The 24,768-nt window shown below is 40.0% G+C and overlaps 1 protein-coding gene across 7 annotated transcripts in view; it reads right to left on the bottom strand.

Moving 5' to 3' along the window:
• The window catches only part of SPIDR (scaffold protein involved in DNA repair), a 208,036-nt gene that overhangs the window by 119,200 nt on the left and 64,068 nt on the right, over positions 1-24,768 (bottom strand). For all 7 annotated transcript variants that reach the window (XR_015703862.1, XM_087753773.1, XM_087753750.1 and 4 more), the window contains exons 7-8: positions 21,175-21,275; positions 6,229-6,448 (exon numbers count right to left, since the gene is read on the bottom strand). Coding sequence is in view for 6 of the 7 variants with exons in the window: in XM_087753773.1 (XP_087609899.1) it covers positions 6,229-6,448; positions 21,175-21,275 (321 nt within the window). In the remaining variant the exon portion in view is untranslated. The remainder of the gene's footprint in view (positions 1-6,228; positions 6,449-21,174; positions 21,276-24,768) is intronic.

The raw sequence follows: 24,768 nt of genomic DNA on the forward strand, positions 1-24,768 counted from the left end.
TGATTTGATTACTAAGAAATGGTATTATTTCCATTTTCTACACGCACGGTGAACAAACACAAGTAATACTAATGGCTTAATCTCTTTAGTTCTAGAGACATAAAATAGGATATACCTGAGCAGCTCTACAGATACAACTTTCTCCCTTTACATGAGGGGATAGACAAAAAAAAATACAATTTCTTTTTAAGAAATAAAAAAATGAGTAAAATCCGAAGGATTACTCTGTCAAAATGGATAAAGCAACATAAGTATTGAAGAAATTATATTAAAAGCTTGTTAGAGACAACTTTCAGTCCACAAATATGTATTCCTATTCTCAAAAGAAAACTAATCTCTTTTGAAGTGATTGCACCAGAAAAGGTATATCCTGACAAAAAAATATATAAACACTTGCAAGAAACCTGCAGCTGCTTCAGCTTCTCCTGAAAGGAGCTTCAATTTTCACAACTGCGTGATCTCTGAGAAGTAATTCCAAGCAGATGATATGATCTGATCTTTGGCTCCAAGGCCATTCCCATACGCATTTTAGAAATAGTGCCCACACTGGCTTTACAGCTCTGAAGTTCTGTAGAATTTTATCTTCTGAGTGAGCCTTGTCCCTCTTATCAGGGTTCATCCCACTCTGCTATTGTAACATCTTCAAAGAAAGAATGTAAAGGCAGAGCTAACATCTTTCCGATGGGAGGGATCTGACTGGTGATCTTTTTCCCCCCCTCTTTTCCATCCATTTGAATATTTATATGTGTACGTGTGTGTATATGTATATATATATATATGAATGCTTAGATTTCATCAAAGGAAGATGGTGCACATAGATCAGTTTTGTCCAACTGATCAATCAAGCATTCAAAGAAGCTGCCTCTCTGTGGAACAAGTAGAGAAACTGAATTTATGCAAAAGGTGTTCCATAGATGTCTTTAATTTGTATTTGTATTTTACCTTTATGGAATGAGAAAATTTTAAAGGATATAGATGCTTTCCTTCTTACAGAGCAGCAGTAGGTCGTTCCTGCATTTCATTAACATATGAAGCCCAAGATCCTACCTTCACATGATCTTTCTTGTGATAGGAAGGTATTCTGTAACAATGTTCTTAAATGCTTCCCTTGACTGGTGAGAACAACAGTGATAAAAAGTCTCTATCTCCATCAAATGGAAGGCAAACCCTCTCTAACACCAGACGCACTAGTTCAAAACACCTATTTCATGTTAGCTCCCTGTGTTGGTACTCTTATTGCTCACCGAGATTATGTAAGACCATGCAACGTAAGACAGTGTATTAAGTAAGACAACGCAAAAATCACAGTAACATATCCATTTATCCTAAGTCCTGTTCTTGAGCCAACAGAACAGCTTACAACATATCCAGGATAATTCTAAAGTAGAAGAATACGTAAGTCCACAAAGCTAGACTGCTTCCCATACATAAACTTGTTCAGAGCTTGCCTGCATATTTCTACAGCAACTTCCATATTGGCCCACCTTAAAGGACTGGTTTCATGACTGCACATTAGCTGACCTGCAGCAATGTTTTGTATGAGCTCTTCTTGGCAGTAAATAATTCAAACTCTTCTAAACCTCTTTCACTGAGGAGAGACCGAATGTAGTGTAATGCAAGTAGAAATGAGAAGTCCACATTAAACACTTTCACCAGGCACTGGAACACTTTCAAAGCTGAGTAATTATGATTCCCCGTGGTTTCATAGGTTAAGAGAAACTAAAGAACAACTTTGAAGTTGTTGATGTCACAGAGTTAAGTGTTTTATATACTTACTGTATTGAGTTCCTAAAATAAACTCTCTCTTTTTTTTTTTTTTTTTTAAGCACAGAGAAGTTGCATAGGGAATAGCAGCTACCCAGCCAAGGATCCTGTCTTCTGCAGTGTTTAACGGGGAGTGTTTACAGGCAATGTAAGAACAGAGCACAAAGTGGTTCTGTCCCCTTCATACCGTCCCAGCCCTCCAGTTATTAGTAGCATGTGAACCTCCTCACCTAGAGGTTTCATACCAGACCATCACATTCAACAGGTATGGATCCATCCCTGAGCCTGTCCAAATCAAATGCAATCTGTGGCTTATATTGCTATTGCCAACAACTATATTAATATCAACATACTTCTAGTAGTTTAACTTCAGAATACGTGAAAAACATTTCAAAGTTGTTAAATTTAATGGCAAGGAAAAGAATTATAACCTGCACCATTTTCTTCAGGTTAATTTATCTTGAATATTCAACAGTAGGCATATGTATGAGCAGCAGAAAGGAGTATCTGAAGGAAACTGTCGATCCTCAAGCCCTGCTGTCAGCAGAAAAATGAATCCTCAAGTCTCCAAAAATATCAACTCTTATCACTTTCTGTTAGGAATGGTAAATTATTTCTACCGTTTTTACAATTAAACAAACAAAAACACCCAGGTAAGTTGAAGCCATAAAATCACCACCCATGGTACCAGGAAGCCTTTGTTCCCATTCTCTCACGCCTTTGCAGTATCAAGCAGTCTTCACTTTTTGCTGGATATGTCTTTCTGCAAAGTGAATAAAGACTTAGTAATCGATTTAATTACACTCAGTAACAAGCTTTTCGTTTTCCAGCTGTTAAAAACACTTAATGATTCAGATTCAGTTTGTAAAAATTATGAGGTGTTCATTTAAAATCTTAATCCAAGAAATTGCTCAGGTACTGCAAAGACAACCAAAGGCAAGCCTACGCAGGCAAGGGCAGGCAGGGCTGAGTTCTTTTTGCCTGTTGTGTTCTCAGCTGGCCAGACACAAACCAGCTCCAGCCCAAAACACGCAACCATTTTCATGTGATGTGTCCAAGTTAATAGGCTTTATTTAGATACAACACTGCAATAATACTTCTATATAGCCTCAAGATCAGAGCAGGCTCCCATCAGGTGGCTCAGAGGCCAGGCAGCTGAGCTCCTTCCTCCACCACACTGAGCTCCTTCCTCACACCACACACTGGTTTGAAAACGTTAATCTGCCTATTTGGGTTGCTTTCTCTACAGCAAGTGACAGTTCTCATATGAAATCCCTTTCATTCAAGACTGTAAATAGGTACCTTAAGACACTGGATCCAAAGAAATCCATATCCAGTTATAAAGAAATCAGGGCTCAGTCCTGCCAATTCTTACTCTGACACAAAGCTCCTCTGAAAGTTGGTGGGACCACTCTCATAAGCAACGTCCAGGTTGATAAGATTCTTATAACTGGCCTCCTGTCAATATTTTATTTCTTAAATTAAATTGCTTGTATTCTAGAGCTGAAGTATCATGGGATTCTGTATGCAAACAAATACCAACAACTATATCAACAAATCTCTAAACACTGCTTCCCAAAGTATTTATGCAAGTCTACTGCCAGAGACGTTTCACATACCAAGCTGTGCACTGAGTTCACAACACGTACAAATACAGTTACAAAAGCAAAGTCTAATTTTACAAAGGCTCCAAAATGATGCATTCAAATTTTGCTCACAAATAGTCACACACAGAAGCCAGCAGCCTGTGTGTCTGCATCTTACCTACTCACTCAGCTGCCAGGTCGGAAAGCAAAAAGCAAAGTCAGAACATAGTTCTGGGGTGTTATTTTAAAGGCATTGGGAAATTCTACTCTCGGGACGTTACTTTACAGTAGCAACAGCAGCAGTCCACTTATAAATCACCCCATCTCATCTAATTCTGCCTCACCATACAAGTATCCCGAAATACAGGACGACGATGCACAGCGTGCTGTGTGTCCCAAGTACACACAGGCCATTTAAGGATTGTCTCCCCTTGCATCTACTTCTTTTTTTGCTCCCTTTTGCTTCTGACTGGTGATATCAATAAGATATGCAAATATGCTTATTCCACCACGTCAGGGTGAGATTTAGTTAATTTGTTTTTACACTAGTCACACATTTGAATTGACAGGAAAGCATTTTAACACAAACAGTATTAGTTTTTTAAGGACAGAAGTACAAATTCAATGCAGAGTAACAGAAACTCACTTCAGCATTCAGAGCTCTCAAGTAAGAGTTTAACACAATAGAAGCTTGGAAATGTGATAGAGGAAACTTCCATTAAGTGCACAAGTCCAATTTCCAATTAATATAAAAGTGCCAAATAATAATGTAAAACAAAAACATCCCTCATCCTCCCACCTCCCTGCCTCCAGTTTAGTTTAACAGTATCCAGCCCAACTTCTTTTGACTTCTGGTTGAGTAAACAAAGAGACGACTGACATTAAGATAATTCCAAAACAACAGAAAATAGGACTAGAGATGACATATAATGCAGTTTTGGCACTATTGACTAATGTCTTTATCAAAAGTGCCCTGAGAGCCACATAGGTAAGGAGAGCAACTCTGACAACGCAGACATATCCCCTGCCCAAACATTCCGGTTTTATGAAATAACCTTTTGCTTACATGAAAAGAGCGTCCTACTAAAATAAAAAACAAAAGCAAACAAGAAGTGATATTTCTGGGAAGACAGACAGCTATGAAGTTTTCTCAAGAAATCTCAGTTTACATATACATAGGAATGAGTTTTATGTCCAGAACATCTTAGAATTTAAACAAATGAGAAGACTACGCTTGCACAGTGGCAGACGCTTGTAGTCTGGAAAAGATCGTATCAGTGCAGAGTTACATCTTCCCAGAGCAGACACGGAGCAAGCTGAAGCAGTCTGGGACTTACACATGCTAAGCATACTGATAGTAACCATTCAGGAAAAGAAAAAAGGAGGGGGAAAAAAAAAAGTTGAATGATACCCTAACTAAAACAGTTTTGCTGGTACAAAAATCTTTGTGTAGGTTAAGGTTGATACAGAAAGATGCAGCAGCATAAACGCAATGCCTTGTGGTTTAAAAACAACAGAGGAAACCTGAAGAGAAAAACAGAACTAAGATGCAAGTTTGTAGGAGAGAGAAACAAGAAGAAAAAAGGGGGAAACAAAAGCAAATGTAAAGCATGAAAAGAGGCTTGTTGAAGGAAAAGGTAAACAAGAACAAACATTATAGTACCTTAGGGGTGGAAGGAAGAAAAAAACAAAAAAAAAAAAGGAGTGACTTATTTCATATCAGACTCAGACTTTATTAATATTGAACTGTATTTCCCTTAGCTACTGATCTATTTACATCTAAACTATCAATAGTTGTATCTGTAGCCATAATAAACCACAAATTAAGTATCTTCCCTTAATTTTTGAATCGCCTCCAAAAAGAGTTAAACAACATTTTAGAAGCAAAAGATTACAAATTGGGGAACCCAAAAAAGATTTGCAGCTATCAATGAAGATAAAAACCAGATATGGACCTTTGCAAAACAGGAAGAAGTATCTTGAAAAAGGATATGGTCAAGCACTAGAGGCAGGATTCTACTGCAGCTGGAGGCTAAAACTCATGTAATGAATTCTGAAATACATAAGAAGAAAAATACTTCCTCTTTTATAATTTGGGTGGAGAAGAGTGAAAAGAGGAGTAATATTCCCACTTCAAAGTTCTCTTCAATTTTTATGAAGAGTAGACCTTCCAACCTACAGCCACCAACAACCAGCTCCTTTACTAGAAATCTCATCACTTTATGCTACCCCTTAAAATCAGGAAAGTAATCCAATTCAGAAAAAAAATCACAAATGTAGACCAAACATTTTGAAGAACTCCAGAAAGGGTTGCGCTGAAGAGGGATTTGGGGAACTGAAGACAGTGACAGCAGCAGCAATGTGGAACTACCAAAAAGTTGTCTACCGATTCCTTAAGAATAGTGTGAATCTCTCATTTCTTGTTTTTTTCCCCATTTTTTAGCTGCATGTTGCTTTTGCTGAATGCTATATAGTTAATACAGACTCTTCCACTGAAACATTATACCCATACTCACAGCAACAGACGAGCATTCCTGAACTACTTTGCTACCAGAAAGTATGCACTTTATTGGCCTTATCATTGATAAAGACATTGCTCAGGCCTTTCTATCACTCTAAACATGAAAATATTAAGTGAAAACAAAACTGAAGCCCTGAGCAACACTAGAGGCATTATGATACACATTTAGTTGTTATCTGAACTATCTTTAAGGCATCTGTCAAAGTCTCCCCAGCTGCCAGAGACAGACAACCACAAGAGAGCCCCGCTCCCCCTCCTACCCCCCAAGGTCTTTTCTACGACAATGCAGCCAGCATTCTACCAACCCCACTTTGCTCTACAGTGCTACAGCAAGCGCGGCCAGTTCTCCCTACTCACCATGGAGGGTAGATGTGGATGATATCCTGTGGCCTGCTCTTCAGGTGAGCTGCTGTCTCTCTCGCGAAGAGGACTTTGAGTATTGGTTCTCCTGCATGGATGACAGCATCCTCGGATGAAAGCGTCGCAGGAGACTGTTCCAGCTGCTGGCAGATGGCAACTTGTATTGTACACTCCTCAAACATTTCTAAGATCTTCACAATTAAGACACCAGATTTATCTGGAAAGTAAATTAAAATGGAAGATAAAAACGCAAAGTCTGGATGAGGAGAAAGAAATTCTGGCACTCTGAAGATGTGCATCCCTCTGCAGATCTGACTGTGAAAAATCCACGAGTAGAATACATTGCCCCACCAAAAGACCTACATTAAGGTTTTCTGGTCATTTTTTTTTATAGATACTATTAACCGTGGAGACAAAACCCTACATGCACTTCTTCCAAACACCAATGAAATCGCAAGACACCCTGTCCCACCATGTTTGAACTTTTTAATCTAGCGACTCATTCACTTTGTTCAGTCTTTTTTTATTAGATACTGCATAAAATAAATTTATTTTAAAACAGAATAATCGCACTGTGTTAAAAATGAGGCTGTGTTTGCCCTCCTCGACCTTTCTCAAAGCGATAGTTGCCAGGGACCAAGTTAGAAGAGTACCTGTTAGGTACCAAGCATCTAAAAGCTCATGATTCACATTTAGAGACAAATGTGGAGAAAGAGTAAGACAGATGCATTGCCTAAAAATAATTATTGCAAAACTAATCATCCATTTTATCAGTAGGCCATCAGGACACAGAAGGCTCTCTTGTTTTAAAGCAACATGAACAGATACGAGCATCCCCACAGTCCCATTCTAAGCACTTTTGTCTACACTGAACAAGAAACAACTTTGCACTGAAATGAAATTACTTCTAGCTCCCTTTGCAGTCAGCACAGGGCAACAGCTACTCAGACAGACTGGGGTCTGTACTGTAAGATTATGCAAGATCTATTATCTTTCTCATCTAGCCTTGCTCAGATGTGCACTCTGGTCACTGAGGGGAGAGTTACTGATACCCCCTTACCGAATGCTATGAGGAGTTAGTGGGGAAAGACAGGGTGCCAGAGGACAGGGGCAGCAAAGCCCCCGTTCTACCCATTTTGATTCACAAGTTGCACTAGGAAAAACACCGCATCCCAAGAAAAACAGCTGATACAAATTATTGTCTTCCCACAGCAAAGAAGAAACAGGGGACTAACTGTGAACATGGTACTGGAACTTAACAGCAGAGCTGTACTAGTTCTTTCTTTGTTTATTTTAAAGCCCATTTCACAATTGTGAATGCCTTTCATTTGGAAAATAAATCAAAATATTTTTGTTTCAGTTTATGAGAAACTTCAAAAAAAAAAAAATTAACCCAACCCTTAAGAAACCCAAACCAAAGAAACTGGGCCCTAAAACCTTTCAGGTTTATTAAATAAAGTTCAATTCTACAAAAAAAAAAAAAAAATTGTCCCTGTTTTGTATTCCACAGTCTTTATTACATTTTATACTGAATCTGAAATAAAGTGATTTTGAAATATAAAACTGAAATGTTCTGAAAACCACTTTTATGTGAACCAAATTTTCATCACACGCAGCATGCTTCTGCAAAGCATTCCATTTCCCATGAACCGGTATTTTCCAGCAGGATAAAGGGTTCCATGAGCAAGTCCCCCATGTGATGTACATAAGCCATTTCTGTCCAAGCCATTACAGCTCGACCTCCTTTTCCAGATCTGAAAAGCAGGAGTAAGAGAACTGATCCTTTCTGTCAAGTCCTTTGAGATTGGCTGATGAAGAGAGATGGTTGCCACCGCTATTACTCCTCACCGCTGTCACCTTCTCAGGGAAAGCTGTAAGATTGCAATGCCGCTCCAAATACTCACTGCACCGTGTTAAGGTCTGCTTATGTGCAAATTTCTGCTAAGTGTGAGCACGGACTAGTTTTCTATGCCTAAAGGCAAAGACTGAGAATATTCACACTTGAATTCTGTTTTGCCTGACTAAATGCAATTGTGGTCCTCTGTCAACCCCAAGTCATCTGGCACACAAACAAGTTCTCCCAACCACAAAAATTCTCAGCCTTCAAAGTACTCTCTTTGAAGAGAGTACCTCTCCCCTCTAAACATACTGCACAATTTGTATTTTCATCCACTTTAAAAACCAAGTCACAAAAAAATCAACTTCAATTTTGAAACACACCAACAGTTTATTTAAAAAAAAAAAAAGAAAGTATTAAGACAGCTCATGAGAGAGACTGTTTATCACTTCCAAACTCTGCATTTCTTACATGCAGAATTTTATGACAATTCTTACTGGTCAGCAGCATATACGTTACTGAGCTGATAAAGCAGCTTGAAGACAGTGAATGACAACCTAATAACATTGTACTTGTAAATACCTCTGACTATAACGCAGTTAAAAATACTAGGTAAATCAAGAACAATATCTATACGAAAGCTTCTAAAAGACACTGGAGGAAAAAATCCTACCAAGGTACCAGAGTCTCTTGCAAGCCAGTGTTAAAGTTGGTGCAAACACTGGGAGCTGATACTAAATGAAGCTGAATGTGTCTACATTAAAAGCAGAAGAATTTCAACAACAGCCAAGTCTCACACTTGGCACACACACACATTCTACAGAACCACAATTTATTTGTTTATTTAGATGCACAGAGATAGTTTAATTTAATTACTCAGAAATTATTATTACTGCTGATGATAGAATGCTCTCTCGAACAACATGGCAAAGCTCTTTGGATTCCTGGCATGTGATGAAACACCAAAGTTCAGAATGTAGCTTCATTTTTAATTCATTTGGCTCTTGTATTGTTATGTCAATCAAAAATAAATCAAACATATGTGGCTGCACATTGAAGGGAGAATTTGTGGGTGAGTAGATGGGCTGGATCACAGCTTCCAGAGAAGTTCACTTGTTGGTTCATCCATATGAAAAGCTTACTTAAAGGTTTTGCGATGTTCTCTTTCACCCTTGGATAATTCACAGAAGTTCTCGCTTGCTGAAGTCCTCATTCACTCAATTTCACTTGCAAAGCAGAATTACAGCCCAAGAAATTCAAACCTGCAGATGTGCAGGTTTCATGGCAATACCTTGTAATCTTAAAAAAGGAAGAATACCTTACAATAAATATGTATTGAAAAAGGTGCAAGCAATAACTGTGCTGCAATCCTGCCCATTCCTACACTGCGTATTCCTTCATTTCTCATTCTGCTGTCTAGAGAACTCATGAATTTCTTTCTTCAGGGTTAGTTTTTAACAAAATCAATGAGCTAATCCAGCTAATTGCAAAGTCACCAAAGCACACGAGCAGATACTAGGGAGAAGAAGGAACAAGTGATGGAAAGAGGTGAGGTGGGGCAGGAAGGGACCGAGGGAGGATGGTTCTTTTCAGTGACAGCCCAACCAGGCTGGATTAAGCCAGTTTCAAACACCATCCAGTTACTTCTTTTCCCCTACGGTGCCCAGGCTGGACTGTCCTCGCAAAGTTCCTTCAGCACGCAGGAAGGACAGGCAAGGTGAAGTCACTTAACAGAGACACCGGCTCTTCAAGGTGTGTGGTTGACAGACACATCTGATACCATAAGCATACATACGTTCTACAACTCTTGGCCAGACCCTCTTTCATCTTTTTTGAGCCTCAGTGTCCACAACGGATAGGCACCACACTATGGTAATGAAAACATGGGTCAGAGCATACCTAGTGTTACCTTCCAGCCACTGACTCTAGGCATAACGCTATATAGTGAAGGGACCCTGAGAAGGAGAGAAGTAGTGCAGGTACCTATGGAATGCTCATTTAAAAAAAACCTTCCATTTACTTACTTGAAGGTAACCTTTCTTCTCCCATTGAAAGAGAAGTTCACAAGCACACTCACAGAGAGTGAGCATGCAGCTGCCTGGATGTGTTTAGAAATCTTCCACTTGAGCAACAGTTTGAGGACTGCTTAACAAAGCTGCTCTTTGGTGCCAGATGCCTCTGCAACAGTACAATGCTTGAGGGAGATAAAGATGGAAACCCAGATAGCTGCCTGATCAGTGTCGGACATAGGTGCATTTCTCAGCAAAGCCCTGGGTGCTCTGAGCTGCTGGTGACAAGAGGGCTGCTGCGGCTCGGCGGTCCTGGAACACAGCCTTGCATGGACAGCTGCCCCTTCCAGCACCTCTCTGTAGCCTTCACACACAGTCAGCTGGGAAGTCAGAGAAAACATCCACTGACACAGGCTCAAGGATCATTTGAAAGATCTGGCCCCATGAATATAAACAGAGACCTTATTCATCCCAAGGGCATAAAGTATAAATTCAATCCCTGATACACAAGGCTCAAGGTGCCACAAAGAGAGATAAAAAGGCACTGATAAATCTGGCTGAGTGTGAACTTTGAAGAGGTATTTGGGATGTACGACATGCTTCCTCTAAAGAGCACCATTTAAAGGAGGGGAAATCAGTCACCAGGGCCTGTAATGCTCTCTCACTTCTAACAGAATTTTCCATAAGAAAAACCTTCACAAAGACACGCAGCTACATGCTGGCTACCAGTGATTCAAAAGGTTGGTCACAGAAGTACAAGCCGGAGTACAAGAAAAATCAGGTACCAGTGATGAACTGGGTTAGTTTCTACCCGTAAAGGTCACATCAGCCCTCTGCAGAACACTGCTGTGGTAAGTGCCACCCACTGGAAGGCAACAGACAGAAATCATTGCTAGATGGACCGTGATCAAACAAATTAATTCCTCCAGACCTCACAAGTGGTCCAGAATGAGCAAAACCAGCAGGACAGACTGACTGGCGGGAGGAACAAGCCATTTAAGCAGGGAAGTATCTCTGATGAAGCCTCTCTATGATTGACAAGAACCTCCCTTACCTCCCAGCCAAGAAACAAGCAGCTGACAAAAGCCGTCCAACATCCCTGCCATGAGGGGGCTGGACAGGCAGATTCAGCACCACCCCACCAGCATACTCAGGAGCCACATCTTCAGGCTCCTCAGAAACAGATGAAGAAATCCTGATGCAAACTTAGGCAAAAGGGACAACCACCTCCCACTGCTACAGTTAGCAGAACCTTTGAAATCACAGGGAAAGGTCTTTTTGGCAACAGCAGTAATGGAACAAACCTGGCAAAGACCTTGGGTATAATTTCAAAAAAAGCCTGATGCCTCACAGTTGTGTGATTAAAATAGGTCTATATTGTATGCACGGGTCCAGAAAAACAATGAGTAACTTCTTGGTAGGAGAAAAAAAATTATTTACAACTACTAAGTACAGAGACACTAGTTCTGGTTCAGAAAGTCCCAGTCAGAGATCTTTGGGAGAATACTTTGAGGAAATATCATCAAGTGTTAGCCCTGTTACAATTTCTCCTCGGTATTTTGGTAGCTCTTGTCACTGCCAGAAACAGGATCCTAAGCTAGAGGAACTTCTGGTTTGACCACCTAGCAGATCTGCTCTTATGTCCATAGTTAATTATTTAATTCCAGGTGACCTCTGGGATGTCAGTCTCTCACTCCAATTTGCAACCTGGACATGCAGTAGCTCAATTAATCCACAAAGATATTTCAAGTGCACGGGAGACGAACAAACAAATTTCATGCTGAATGCATCAGTTTTCCTGGTTGGCTCCTTTCATTTCTGTTTATTATTTTAGTACATAGGGTGATGCTGCCCTTCAGTCATACACCATGTCATATATCATGACATCAAAACATGTTTTGACGCAGTGCTTTGCAGATGTTCTGCATTACTCTGAATTCCAGGAGGGTTAAAAAAAAAAGAAAAAAAAAGTTCCCCTTTCCTTTGGAGATCATGGATCCTGAGATCTTGAGCCTTTTGAAAACTTCAGCATGGCTACAGTCTCTGGCAGAATGAAGGCCCTTTATCTTCAGACCTAACAAAGTGGCTTCACAGCAGACCCATATATTTAAGCCACATCAGCACCAAGTGTACATGGTCACAGATGATGCACTGGCCATGCCAAGGGCAGCCTAGGAAGAAAGCCAGTCTGCTTTGACTCTTAACAACCAAAAAGCAGTTTGGAGAGAAGAAAAGGAAAAACATCAAGGAACACAATTTAAAAAAAAATGTTCAGACGTTCTGGCTTCAGTGCCTGAAATACAACTCTGAAGTTTGTTTTAATAACTCCGTAACTACCAATAAGGAAGATGAACGAGGAGAAAAATATAGAAATTATGATCTCTTGGGGACTGCATATTTTATGTTTCTCTTGCTACACAGTGACAGGAAGCTGAACACACTGCAGGGCGAGGATCCATGGGACCTGATGTATGGAAATGCATCAGATGTCAACATCAGTAAGACTACATGCAGTTTCACCTTACTGAAGTGAATTTTGCTAAAATGTTACCATTAAAAGAGCACCTGTAGCCTTGAACGGAAAGCTCTCAAAGGGAGCAAGCTCTCTTTAGTGTCAGTTGATAGAACTCCAGCAGCAGAGCGGTCCCTATGAGACCTACCAGGTGAGGAAAAGTGCTCCAGGACAACAAACTGGGGTATGTGACACCTCCCAGGTCCTGAAGAGGAAGCCGGGGCAGAGGGTAATCTACCACGTTCTGCGTGATTTGAATGCATTAGCTGGGATAGCCAGTGCACCTCCATGCAGATCAGCTCAGCAGAAGTAACAACAGCAACACCACCACCACCACATCAGCAAGAGCCAACCAAAGGCAGGCTGGCTCTACGACAGTGGGTACTCCTGAATTTTTCAATTCTCCATTCTTCCATGAGAATTTAAAAACCTTGCAATGTTGAAGGAATCCATCTCACCCACAGGGCTGAAGGACATGATAGGGCCATCTGAATGTACTTGAATGTAACAACCATACGTGACACAAGGCAGAAATAAATTTTCATAAAGGCCACAGTACCCACGCAGAAAACAGTAAACTACAAGCAGACAGAACAGATCTTGCAAACACAGAAGAAAACTGGAGTTTAGTAAAATGCCAAGCAGTGTGCAGCTCTGCTCCACTGAGCATTCTGGGGAAAAAAAAAAAAAAAATACTCATATGCAAGCATGAAGAAGAGCGGAGTGGAAATTATTATTATTGTGATAGTAAGAAGTCTCTAGTAATAAAGAACACACACACCTACCAGTAAATATACACGTGGACTATCACGCAAAGCAAGAATGACGAAATAACAGAGAAACTCCTCAGCCACAAGACTTACCCCATAAGTCACATGGATGAAAGAAACCCAGCAAGCAGGGCAAGAGGCATAAGGAAGAGTACTTCAACACCTTCCTTTTAAATCAATACAAAAATTATACTGATGCAAGTAGAGGATTCTGGAAAAACAAGACAAACTCCTAAGAAAACCCAAGGGACTGGGAGGAAGATGAGATTGCTTGAAGTCACGTTAATCTTTGAAAAACTGCTAACAAATATTTGTTTTGTGCAAAGGCAGTCAGGACAACCTGTATTTGTTCTTACCAGCTAAACAGTCACAATGCACAATTCTTGATCTTAATGATATCTGAATGATACAGGAGAAGGACAGATGCTTTTAAGAAAAACACATTACTGTTACTTTTGCTCAAAGAGCTATCAAACAAATTATATCTATGAACTGCAGTTCAGAAGCAAATTTGTACTGTACCTGACATAGTTGATACTTCTAAAGAACGTGGCTGAAAAGTTAAATTATACTTTTACTTAACTGGCAAATTCTTTAGAAAGATGAACTACAAGAAATACAGGTGTTACACTCAAGTCAAATTTCTACTAATCCTAGCTAAAAGCTTTTATAAAAAAACATTTCCCACTGAAAGTACAAATGATCTCGTGCATACTTACTGCACTAAGAATGAAAGTCAATCTCCGCATTTGGTTCTGATGGATGGATCAGATATACGTTAAGGAAATATGAAGTAAACAAAGAAAACCCCACTTTATGCCTTGTTTAGTAAAGCAAACTAGCAACACACTTCCAAATTTGTCTCCCTCAGTTATTTTTTTCAAGGGCGTTATTTCATCCCAACCTCATTTAACTTCTAATTGTCTAATGCGGGTTCCAAAACTGCAGTTGATAGACACCCTCCTGGGACAGCACTTACTATCTGCAGTAGAAGAACAGCCAAGCCTACATTTTCTGGTTCAGGCCACAAAGTTTTACTTTCATTCTCAAGTGTACAAAGCATAAAATGTCAAATTACAGGCATAAATCAAAAGAAAAACATCCTTTTGCTTGGCATCCCGTTATTGTTCTTCCTCCTCCCTCATGTAAAAGATTGCAGGTGCAGGCATAACAAACTCTGCAAGTAGGTAGATACCATGCAGACCCTTGCAAGTGGAGATTCCAACATTTCCACAGGCTATACAAAAACATCGGGTTGCCATTCTGATCTATACATGTTGTTATTCTTCCTGGGCTGCTAACTTCTGAAGCCATTCAGAAAGATTTTTCTCAAAAATACACCAATTCTTCCAGGCACGATGGCTTCTTGCCACATCTATATTCATTTTAAAAAGGCTGCTGAATTTGGCTATGCTTTAAACGTTCTAACATTCTTTATAAGAACATATGTAAGCTACTTAAAGTGACTGTGCATGCCGTTATTGTTTCTCATAAGAAAACAAAAACAATACAAAGAATTCTTGTTTGAAAAAGACAAGTTTACATTTGATTTTTTCCTTCCCAATGCTGCAAACAAGTTCAGACAGTTGGCTAGCAAAAAAAAAATATACACCAAAAAAAACCCCAACCAAAGACAAACATTAATTTGGCCACTTGCCATGTCTCTAATTTATAGTGTTAACTCTTAAGTAATAAAATAAACTATCAAGAACTAAGAAAATAAGTAATAACTAGCAAAGCTCAGACTTTTCTGGTTTTAGGAGAATTTTGCATGGTAAAAGGAAACCCTGTTAAGGACTACCCTTGTTTTCTTCATCCACAGAGATAAATTTTTGCACAAGTCTCATGGCATTCAAGCTACTAAAATCCTTTCTTCCCATCACCTTAACTAGTCACTGAAACTGGAAGGGGGGGGAGTGATTTTTTACGTCCTCTTCTGTAAGCCTTTCAGCCTTCCTGAAAATGTGGTGTTACATGTGAAACCCTGTCCTCATCTCCAGGGCTTCACCCTCCTTCTCTCATGTGTGTGTTCCAGTTGCCTTCGCAAACTGGAGAACTGTTGCCCCTTGAAGGTCACCTTCCCCTGAAAGGAAGAAGCATTTTGGAAGGAAATGTCAATAGTTTGGATTTATTATCAGTTTGTTACTCAAATTCAGTTGTAATCCAATCCCAAATCTCAATCTCAGGCCAACAAATATCGAATATCTTGTATCAGATTACAAATGCTAGAGAATAATATGCTTCGGCATTTTAGGTAAAGAACTGCTTTGATGATAACTGCAAGGAAAAAAAAAATAGAAAATAAAATGTATAGAAAGTAAAATTTCAGAAGTTACAGAAGGAATCTACATGAGTGTGCTTCAAATAGTTAGTGTTCTCTCCCATAGACATGAAAGTTGTCTGAATGTAACTCAGAAAAGGACTATTTTTTCTTCTGCATCATGCAAGCCCCGTATAACCAGCAGATGTTGACAGGAAAAAGGTTTGGGGTTTTGTTGGTGCTTTTTTTTTTTTTCCTCTCTCTCTCAGCTGTCCAGATCTCCTCTTTGCCCAAACAGGAAACTTCATGGGGAAGTTGCAGCACTGCATACAGAAAAAAAAAGCTTGCAAATGGTCTAAAAGCCCTTGCACCTAGTACTCTCAAATCATCAGCTTGACTGATTGGAGACTTGCTGTCATGGGGACTGCACACCTCTCAGCCCCCTTTTATACACCTTGTGAAGAAAAAAAAAATTCTGGATTTGTGGCGAAGAGCCTGACATCTGTCTCCGTTAGAACTAAACCACAGCAAGCATCCAACCAACACTGTGTAGCATGTGCAAGCTTTTCTTTTCTCTCGTTTCAGGCCTCTGTCTGATATGGTTAGCTTAATTACAGAAGTGGAATTACCTTGCAAAAACGCACATCCTTAGTAAGTGCCTATCCCAACACAGGGACAGGCTGCCGAACACAATTTGGACCAAAAATTGTCAAAATGGATAAAGCACAAAGATTTCTTCTACCCTATGGAGTGAGTCAGCCGAAAGCGAGACCCCCATGCACTGTATAAAAACCAGAAAGCGCGTGCTGAAAGGAGGCGCTCTTTTCTGAGGTAGTGATTCATCCCAGTGACCAAGAGGCAGCCAAACCACAATGGTTACTTACAGCAAGGGGTCAGGGGAGCAAACAGAAAGGAATTTTTAAAAAATAAAGCCAAAACAAGGGGGTTTTGGATAACATGGACGTTGATACAACATAAAAGTAAACAACAGCAAAACAAAAGGTATAAAATTCTGTAGCATGAGATGCCTAACGGGGGGAACAGCCTGCACTTCTGAAAACGTTTTTCCTTAAATCTCGAATGGAAGGAGGATTTCAAACTGATCTTATTTGAAATTGCTCCCCTTTGCCTTAGCAATGAACTTCTGGTCTGCATGTCTATGGCATATCCAAAATGACGTGACAGATCTCCCACCAACTAAGTTACTTCATCCCTCCGCATTAATCTTCAGGCTCCTTTGATAACTCATTTGAGTTTGTCATTTGAGAAGTTCTTTCCTCTACTTCTGTTGCCGAAGTCAGAAACAGTCCTGGAAACAGTGTCGTTTAGAAACAAAATTCAAGAACAATCTCAGATTAGGGAGAAACCCTTAGTATGAACCTAAAAAGATGATAGCTGAAAGTGGTACGCGTTTGCTGTGCTGACACTTCACATTTCCAGACTGGAAGCAATTAGAAGGTTATCTCGTTACCTTACAAAAATATCAGCCATTCCAACTGACATTTTCCAAACCAAGCACCAATTTTATTTTGGTGACATGAAACAGTATGGCCATTCTAAGAACAAAACTATCAAAAATAAATTTTGCCCTAGATGAAAAAACATCCCCAAAATATTATCACAGCTATTTAATGATTATTTTATCATCCTCATGCTTTGGAATAACAATTGGGAATTAGAAGTGAAATTTAGGCTGTGAAGTTGAAGTGTATTCCTAAATTACGGCATGTTCAGCATCTTTCAGAAATTTTAGCAAATGCTCACAGTGTAAATGAAACAGTAGTTTGTCCTAAAGACTTCTAACTCGCCCAAGTTCTTGCGGATTTTCACCATGATGACAGAAGGCATATCCCACAAATAGCTCATCTTCTGCCAAAACTAAATCGTATTGAAGACACTCATCAGAATTTCTTAAATGTACTTCAGAATAGAGCAAGGTATTTTCCCATAGCCTTTTTCTCATAAAATACTAACGAATACTGACTCATCTTCTGAAAGAAAGAACAATAATCAAAGAAGGGAATTCAGCCAGAGGCAGATGTTTAACATGGAATATTTCAGCCTAGGGGTTAAAGTCTAACAAAATGGTGAGCAGCCAAACACAAGGTTTTGTAATGACACATGTGAAGCTAGGACAAAAAGACTATTAGCGTATTAGCAATGCTGCAGGTCCATTACTATAGAGAACACTAAAAATTTTCATTTTATTAAAAAGAGACCTATTCAATATCAATTTCTGTTCCATATTTTAGAAGAAGCAAGAGGATGTCCTCATATCACATAAGAATGATAAAATAACCTTCTACCCATTAGTAACTCAGCTGGAGGATAAACAACACGTAGAAGGCCTGATTGGTTTTAAGTCAGCATGCCTGTATAATTTTCAAGACAGCACTTCTGAAAAGAGTTGGCTAAAGACATTTCTGGTTCCCTTATGTTACTTTCTAGTGAGTCTTCAAATACTGGGGAAATTCCAGAAGACTGAAAGGATGATGATATTGTTCTAGTATTCAGGAAGGGCAAACAAAGTGACCTACAATAACCAGAGACCAGCTAGCTTGACATCAGATCTAGGCAAAGTAACTGGAAAAATAAGTAAAAAATTAAGGTCAGAAATATAACGTGCTGTTCCACATGGGTGGCATTTTGAACACGTAGCATGCAAGTGGCCACAGGATGTAAGCCCTCTAAAGCCTCAGTGAGAAACTGTGAGACTTGCTTCAGCCAACAGTTTGGGTATGACTTAAAATCATACAACCTTCTTACGAAAAAACAACTCTCAGTCCTTTAAGTAGAATGCAAAAAAAAAAAATTTCAGAGAACTAACTTTGTGAATTACAGTTAGAGCTTTTTACCAGTGGAGAATCGTAACTGAGTAAGAGCAGTTCCAGCAGGATTTGAAATAAACACTCATGCTATTAAATAGTATGGCATCAATGACATAGAAATAAGTTACAACAATAATAGAAGGAACTGTGTGGATACCACAAATTCAAGCAAATTTGTGACTAAAAGAGGACAGGCTTGACATACACAATGATAAGAACTGCATGGTTAGCTGGGCATACTCAAACGACTTCCGTGTGTTTAGGTAGAAGAAACACAAATGGTAGCTGGAGAATGGGAAACTGGATCTCAGAAAACAACAGCTATAGAAGTTATGAAATCATGTTGGACAATCAATTCAACTTGAAGTCCCAGAATCACACTGTGACCAAAGCCAAACCAGACTCAAACACTTATTACAGGCCTTGAACATACAGAAGGCTGAGTAGTGAACTGGACCTGGCCAAGGTTTTGATAAGACTAAAACTGGAAGAATATATAAAGAGTATCTGTCCTTGTTCTTAAGACCATGCTGAAAAGTTTGAGAGGGTGCAGTAAAAAGCCATGCAAATCACTTGAAGACTGGTAAAAATGCTTTAGAGAGCCTTAAAAAGGTCAGTCTGTTTAGTTTATGAAAATTGTGAGGCAGCATGATTTTGCTATGCAAGTGCCAGAGAGGGAAAATGCCACATATTAAAGAGCTCTTTAATCTAACGGAGAAAGGCTTTACAAGAAACAAAAGAGGGGAACCAAAGCCAGACAAACTCAGATTTGGAAGAAAATCCACTTTTAAAAATTTGGGAGTGGTATTAAGGACAAACTCTCAAGGCAAGTGATAGATTCCCTTATCTGCATGTTTTCAAATTAAGACCAGAGGGCTTTCTGAAAAATAAATGGAAGTTAATATGTGCTCAGAAACAAGTAGTCGGCTTCATACAGAATAAATGCTTGAAATTTCGTAGCTTACAGTCACACGTACACAAGTTGATAAAAAAACCTAACCATTTCTTTACACTTAAACTCTATGAATCCATCATCTCTCAAGAAATACTATTGAAAGGTGGTGCTATCAGTCACTTGTAACTAATTTGCATAACTCCCACCGTTTCTTTTTAAATGAAGTGCCCACTGTAGTTATGCCTCACACTCATTTCATGGTTGTGTTCTATTTGTCCGTATTTGCTGTCATTCACAATTTCAGCACTTATCCATGAATATGGCTGACTTCAAACCAAAGAAAAATGAAGAAGAAAAGAGGAAAAGGTGGTTATAAAGAAACAACAAGAACGAAAAAAACATCTGCACACCCATAAATCAAACCTTGAATTGTCCTACCACCTGCTGGAAATACCATTTCCCCAGGTGATGCTGGAAATCAAGGAGTTATGAAGAGTCTAGATGAAGGCTATTTGAAACAAGTTCTTTACCCCTTACATTCAAAACACTGATGACTGAGACATTATAAACCATTATGCTTAGCTGAAATGCAATATTAAGTACACTCTGCGCTGGGTTAAAAACTGGCTGGACGGCCAAGCCCAGAGAGTGGTGGTGAATGGAGTCAAATCCAGTTGGCGGCTGGTCACGAGTGGTGTTCCCCAGGGCTCAGTACTGGGGCCAGTCCTGTTCCATATCTTCACTGATGATCTGGATGAGGGGATCAAGTGCACTCTCAGTAAGTTTGCAGATGACACCAAGTTGGGTGGGAGTGTCGATCTGCTGGAGGGTAGGAAGGCCCTGCAGAGGGACCTGGACAGGCTGGATCGTTGGGCTGGGGCCAACTGCATGAGATTCAACAAGGCTAAGTGCCGTGTCCTGCACTTCGGTCGCAACAACCCCATGCAACGCTACAGGCTAGGGGAGGAGTGGCTGGAGAGCTGCCTGGCAGAAAAGGACCTGGGGGTGTTGGTTGACAGCCGCCTGAACATGAGCCAGCAGTGTGCTCAGGTGGCCAAGAAGGCCAATGGCATCCTTGCCTGTATCAGGAATAGTGTGGCCAGCAGGACTAGGAAGTGATAGTGCCCCTGTACTCGGCACTGGTGAGGCCGCACCTCGAGTACTGTGTTCAGTTTTGGGCCCCTCACTATAAGAAGGACATTAAGGTGCTGGAGCGTGTCCAAAGAAGGGCAACGAAGTTGGTGAAGGGTCTAGAGCACAAGTCCTATGAGGAGCGGCTGAGGGAACTGAGGTTGTTTAATCTGGAGAAGAGGAGGCTGAGGGGAGACCTTATTGCTCTCTACAGCTACCTGAAAGGAGGTTGTAGCGAGGTGGGGGTCGGTCTCTTCTCCCTAGTAACAAGTGATAGGATGAGAGGAAATGGCCTCAAGTTGTGCCAGAGCAGATTTAGGTTGGATATTAGGAAAAACTTCTTCACTGAAAGGGTAGTCGTGCATTGGAACAGGCTGCCCAGGGAAGTGGTTGAGTCTCCATCCCTGGAGGTATTTAAAAGAAGGGTAGACGTGGGGCTTGAGGACATGGTTTAGTGGTGGACTTGGCAGTGCTAGGTTAACGGTTGGACTCGATGATCTTAAGGGTCTTTTCCAACCTTAACAATTCTATGATTCTATTCTATGATTCTATTAGCTCAGAAGACAATCAAGAGAGCATTAAACCCAAGTCAGGCAAAAAACACAAAGGCTATAAACTTCAGTTGTACACCTACGTGGGCCATATATACACACATGTAAGTATATACTGTCACACAGTAGTATATGTATAATGCTTCTTACCTGAGGGAATTTTACCATCTGAAATACACTGATGCCTCCAAAAGCTAATGGCAGTTCTTTCTCTGTTCTGCAGTCGACATAACCTCTCAGCTAGCCCGCCCCTGCAGAGAATAAAGGAATGCTCAATTTTGCCAGGAATCAGTATTCAGTTCTGCCAAGTGACAAGCCATAGGACAGACGGAATATGTATGCTTTGACCCTTAGAGACAGAAACATACAGTAAAATTACATTTTGCAGATTACTTCTCCTAATTTTGATCTTCCAATGGATATACTCCCAATAAAACATACACTTAGGGTCAATACAAACAATAAAACATTTTCACTATCTGGGTGTGCAAAATCTTCATGTTTTCAGTCCTGTCTCCAACACAAGGACTGTAATGAAAGGTTCCCAGCTTTTCTTTGCACTTATGCACGTATCCCGATAGATACTATAGACAATTGAGAATTCAAAACAAACCAGTGTAACCACCAGTTATAACAGGTTAGGGTTTTTTTTTTTCTCAGAGATTTGTTTGTCTGTTGGCAAGGAGTGATCACAAAAATATTCTTTTACCCATACTTGACCCTGTGATTCATTTCACAAGCTGGGTCAAGTGTGCAGTTTCAGTGGTCTGAACACTCTCCAAGATGAAATTAATTTAGCATTCCCAAGGTGAGGAGCAGAGGAGTGGCATCTAGCACAAATACATTTAAGGTAACACTAAAGCAATTCCTACCCCTGGATTCAAAGCCAGAAGACGTAATTTCTCACTTAAAGAAGAAAAAGACGAATGTGTTGGAAGCTGTCTTTGGGCTACTACAAAGAGCTCTGGACTACTGTGGGAGTATTTGAGCATTTTTCTTTGGCTTCAAAGAAGTTGTTTGCATAAAAACCTACTTCATTCTTTCCTTATAGCGTAAGTTTTTCCACAAGTACTATCCGGTATATCAATAAAGATTTCTACTAAGGTGAAACGTGTCCTTGGGTTAAATTGGTTTAGGAATCAAGAGAGATAACACACAAACACCTTATGATTATTTGTGCCCATGAATGAAATCTTTTGGTTAGGAAAAAAAGCCAAATAGCTTGGTAAAGCTCACATTGCAAATGTGAAACTGGGAGGACTCACACCTGTGGAGACCAAGAAGGCACTAAAAAGGCTAAGTAGCACTTCAGGTAGACTGTAAAAATCTCTCTTTGGTTAGCAGTTACTAAGCAATTTCACCTGCTGACAAGTCAATAGGTTATATGAAAAGTAGTTAGCAGTCTCAGCTGAATTTCTAATGAACAACTATATACTTTGCAAAATCATAACTATCAAGAATTATTAGACAGCATGGCTAAACATCTTCCTAGTAAAGATCGCAGAATGAACACTCTGAAATACAAGAGCCACATTTGACCCAGAATGATCCATAAAAGTTTTGTAGTTTACATTACTGCATCTCTTCTACAGCTGGTGTGGTTCAGGCAGGGAAGACAGAAACGTAGACTCTTTCAGAGGAGGAAAAAAAATGCCCAAACACCCAAAATAAAGAACCCACACTTAACAAGCTGTAAAACTTGCTACATTAAGGAGGAAAACAAACGAAAATATTTAGGGAATCTTGGGCTCCAGTGAACTTCTAGGCAAGCTTAACAACCTTGTTTAGTGCCCTGCTTTCAACATGGACTTTAAGACACAGGGGCAACTAATACAGAGAAGTGCAATGGAAGCTTTGGTACCAAAGAGCAGCACAGTCAAGCACAGAACTTCATACAGGATAATGTTCTCTGCTGATTAACACTCTGCTCAGCCACATTTACCCCAAAACTTGAGCACTCAAGCATTACCGCACTGCAACACTTGTGGGCAAGACAGTTCTACAAACTTCAGCAAACTGCCCAGTTTCTCTTCTTGCCAGGGTACCATTCTCAGATGCAGTTGTAATTCAGCTTGGCTGCATGGTCTACACAAGCCATGCTGGAACGGGTAGATGCCAGCTCAACTAGGCTTAGAAATCCAGCAGTTAAGCAAGAAAACTCAAAATGCATTTAAGTCTTGCATGCGTGAGTCTGCAACTGAACTCTGTGGTTGGACTATAGCAATACACGATAGAGCTAGTAGCTCAAAAACTTCTTTTGCTGAAAGAAAACTGTTCAACAGGAGCGTTCTAAAACCCTACTCCATTTCCTCCACAGACAACAGTCAAAGAAATGTATTTTCTTTGTTCAAATAATGCTAGAAAGCCTTACGGTACCCACACACAAGAGCGGCTGTTACTGTCTCACAGCCTCATTTCCCCCCCTTTCCCTGCACAGGGCTATGGTTGTGTCCAGTCAATCAGCTCCTACTCTTTTGTAAGCCCACTACTGTTTCACCTATGGCAGGAACGCCCTGTAGCATGAAGGAAAGCAAGTTCCTGGTTTTGTGGCTATTGCACACAACAGTAACGCACCATTCCTGTTTCAGGCCTGATATGCCTACCAGGGAAGGTCTCACTGACACTCCAAACTTCATTACTAATTTGCGAACCATATCTGTATTAGGATAATAGTTATCACAAAGGTCCATGAAAAGTAAAACTGCACCTTTCCCTAGCAGCCCTTTGTGCTAATGAATTGCACTGATATTTATTAATCATCATCCTTCCATTCACATTCCAAATGCAGTTAAAATAATTTGAACAGAAAACATTATAAGGCATTTTGTATCTGCTTGGTTGCAGAATATAAAATATAACCAAGAATGCATTTATGAGAGGTTCTCAGCTGGTCATTGGAAATGTTTTTTTTATAATGTCTGCTTCATACACTGTGAAATCGGAAAATACAATTCAAGGACATGCCATGCACAAAAGGAATTTCTACGGCAAGAGAGAGAGTTGGTAGTGTCTGGTTTGTTTCTTATAAAAGGTAGAAACAAAGAAATTTAAACACCATCCCAAACCCAGAAGGATCAACCACCTCTTTAGCTCAAACACATAAAACAAAGAAAAAGCTGCTTTCTGTTACATACTCTAACAGATTTGATGACAACGGCATTTGAAAACTACTAATTCCTTCTCACACAGTACAGGTGCCCACCCTGTTGAAAACACTTGGGTATGTGCTGTGAGATACTGTGAAGTATACAGTCAGAGCCACTCCTGGCCATGCAGATGAGAGATAAGACAGAGTTACACAGAGCTTACACAAAGCAGAGCACGGTATTAAGCAGGTGCCGGCTTCAGTGTAAGAACCAACTCCATGTTTTGAAAAAAGCGAAATGGTTAACATTACTATTATTTTATTCCCAATTGCACATCTGTGGATTGTTAAATACCTAATGAGCTTTTATATTCAGTCTTTGGTAGTTAACTGGGTTTACTGGGACTAACAGTCAGTTTTTGGCATAGATTCTATCATATGGAAGTAACTTTTTGCTAAAATAAGCAATTTTACCAAAATAGGTAAAACAGGTTAGAGATGAATAATATTCACTTTTTGCTGTCCCCACATTACCCCTCTGAAAAATTCTCTAGCATTCCTGACTTTTCAGCTTTTCAGGCTGCAGAAACTGTTTGGCTTAATTTTGCCAGATACGAGGGGTTTGTTCACATCAAGGGTGGAGACTGGATTCTGCAGTA

Source organism: Nipponia nippon, unplaced genomic scaffold (genome assembly GCF_047370975.1).
Source record: "Nipponia nippon isolate SJK-2023a ecotype South Korea unplaced genomic scaffold, ASM4737097v1 scaffold_1, whole genome shotgun sequence".
NCBI lineage: Eukaryota > Metazoa > Chordata > Aves > Pelecaniformes > Threskiornithidae > Nipponia > Nipponia nippon.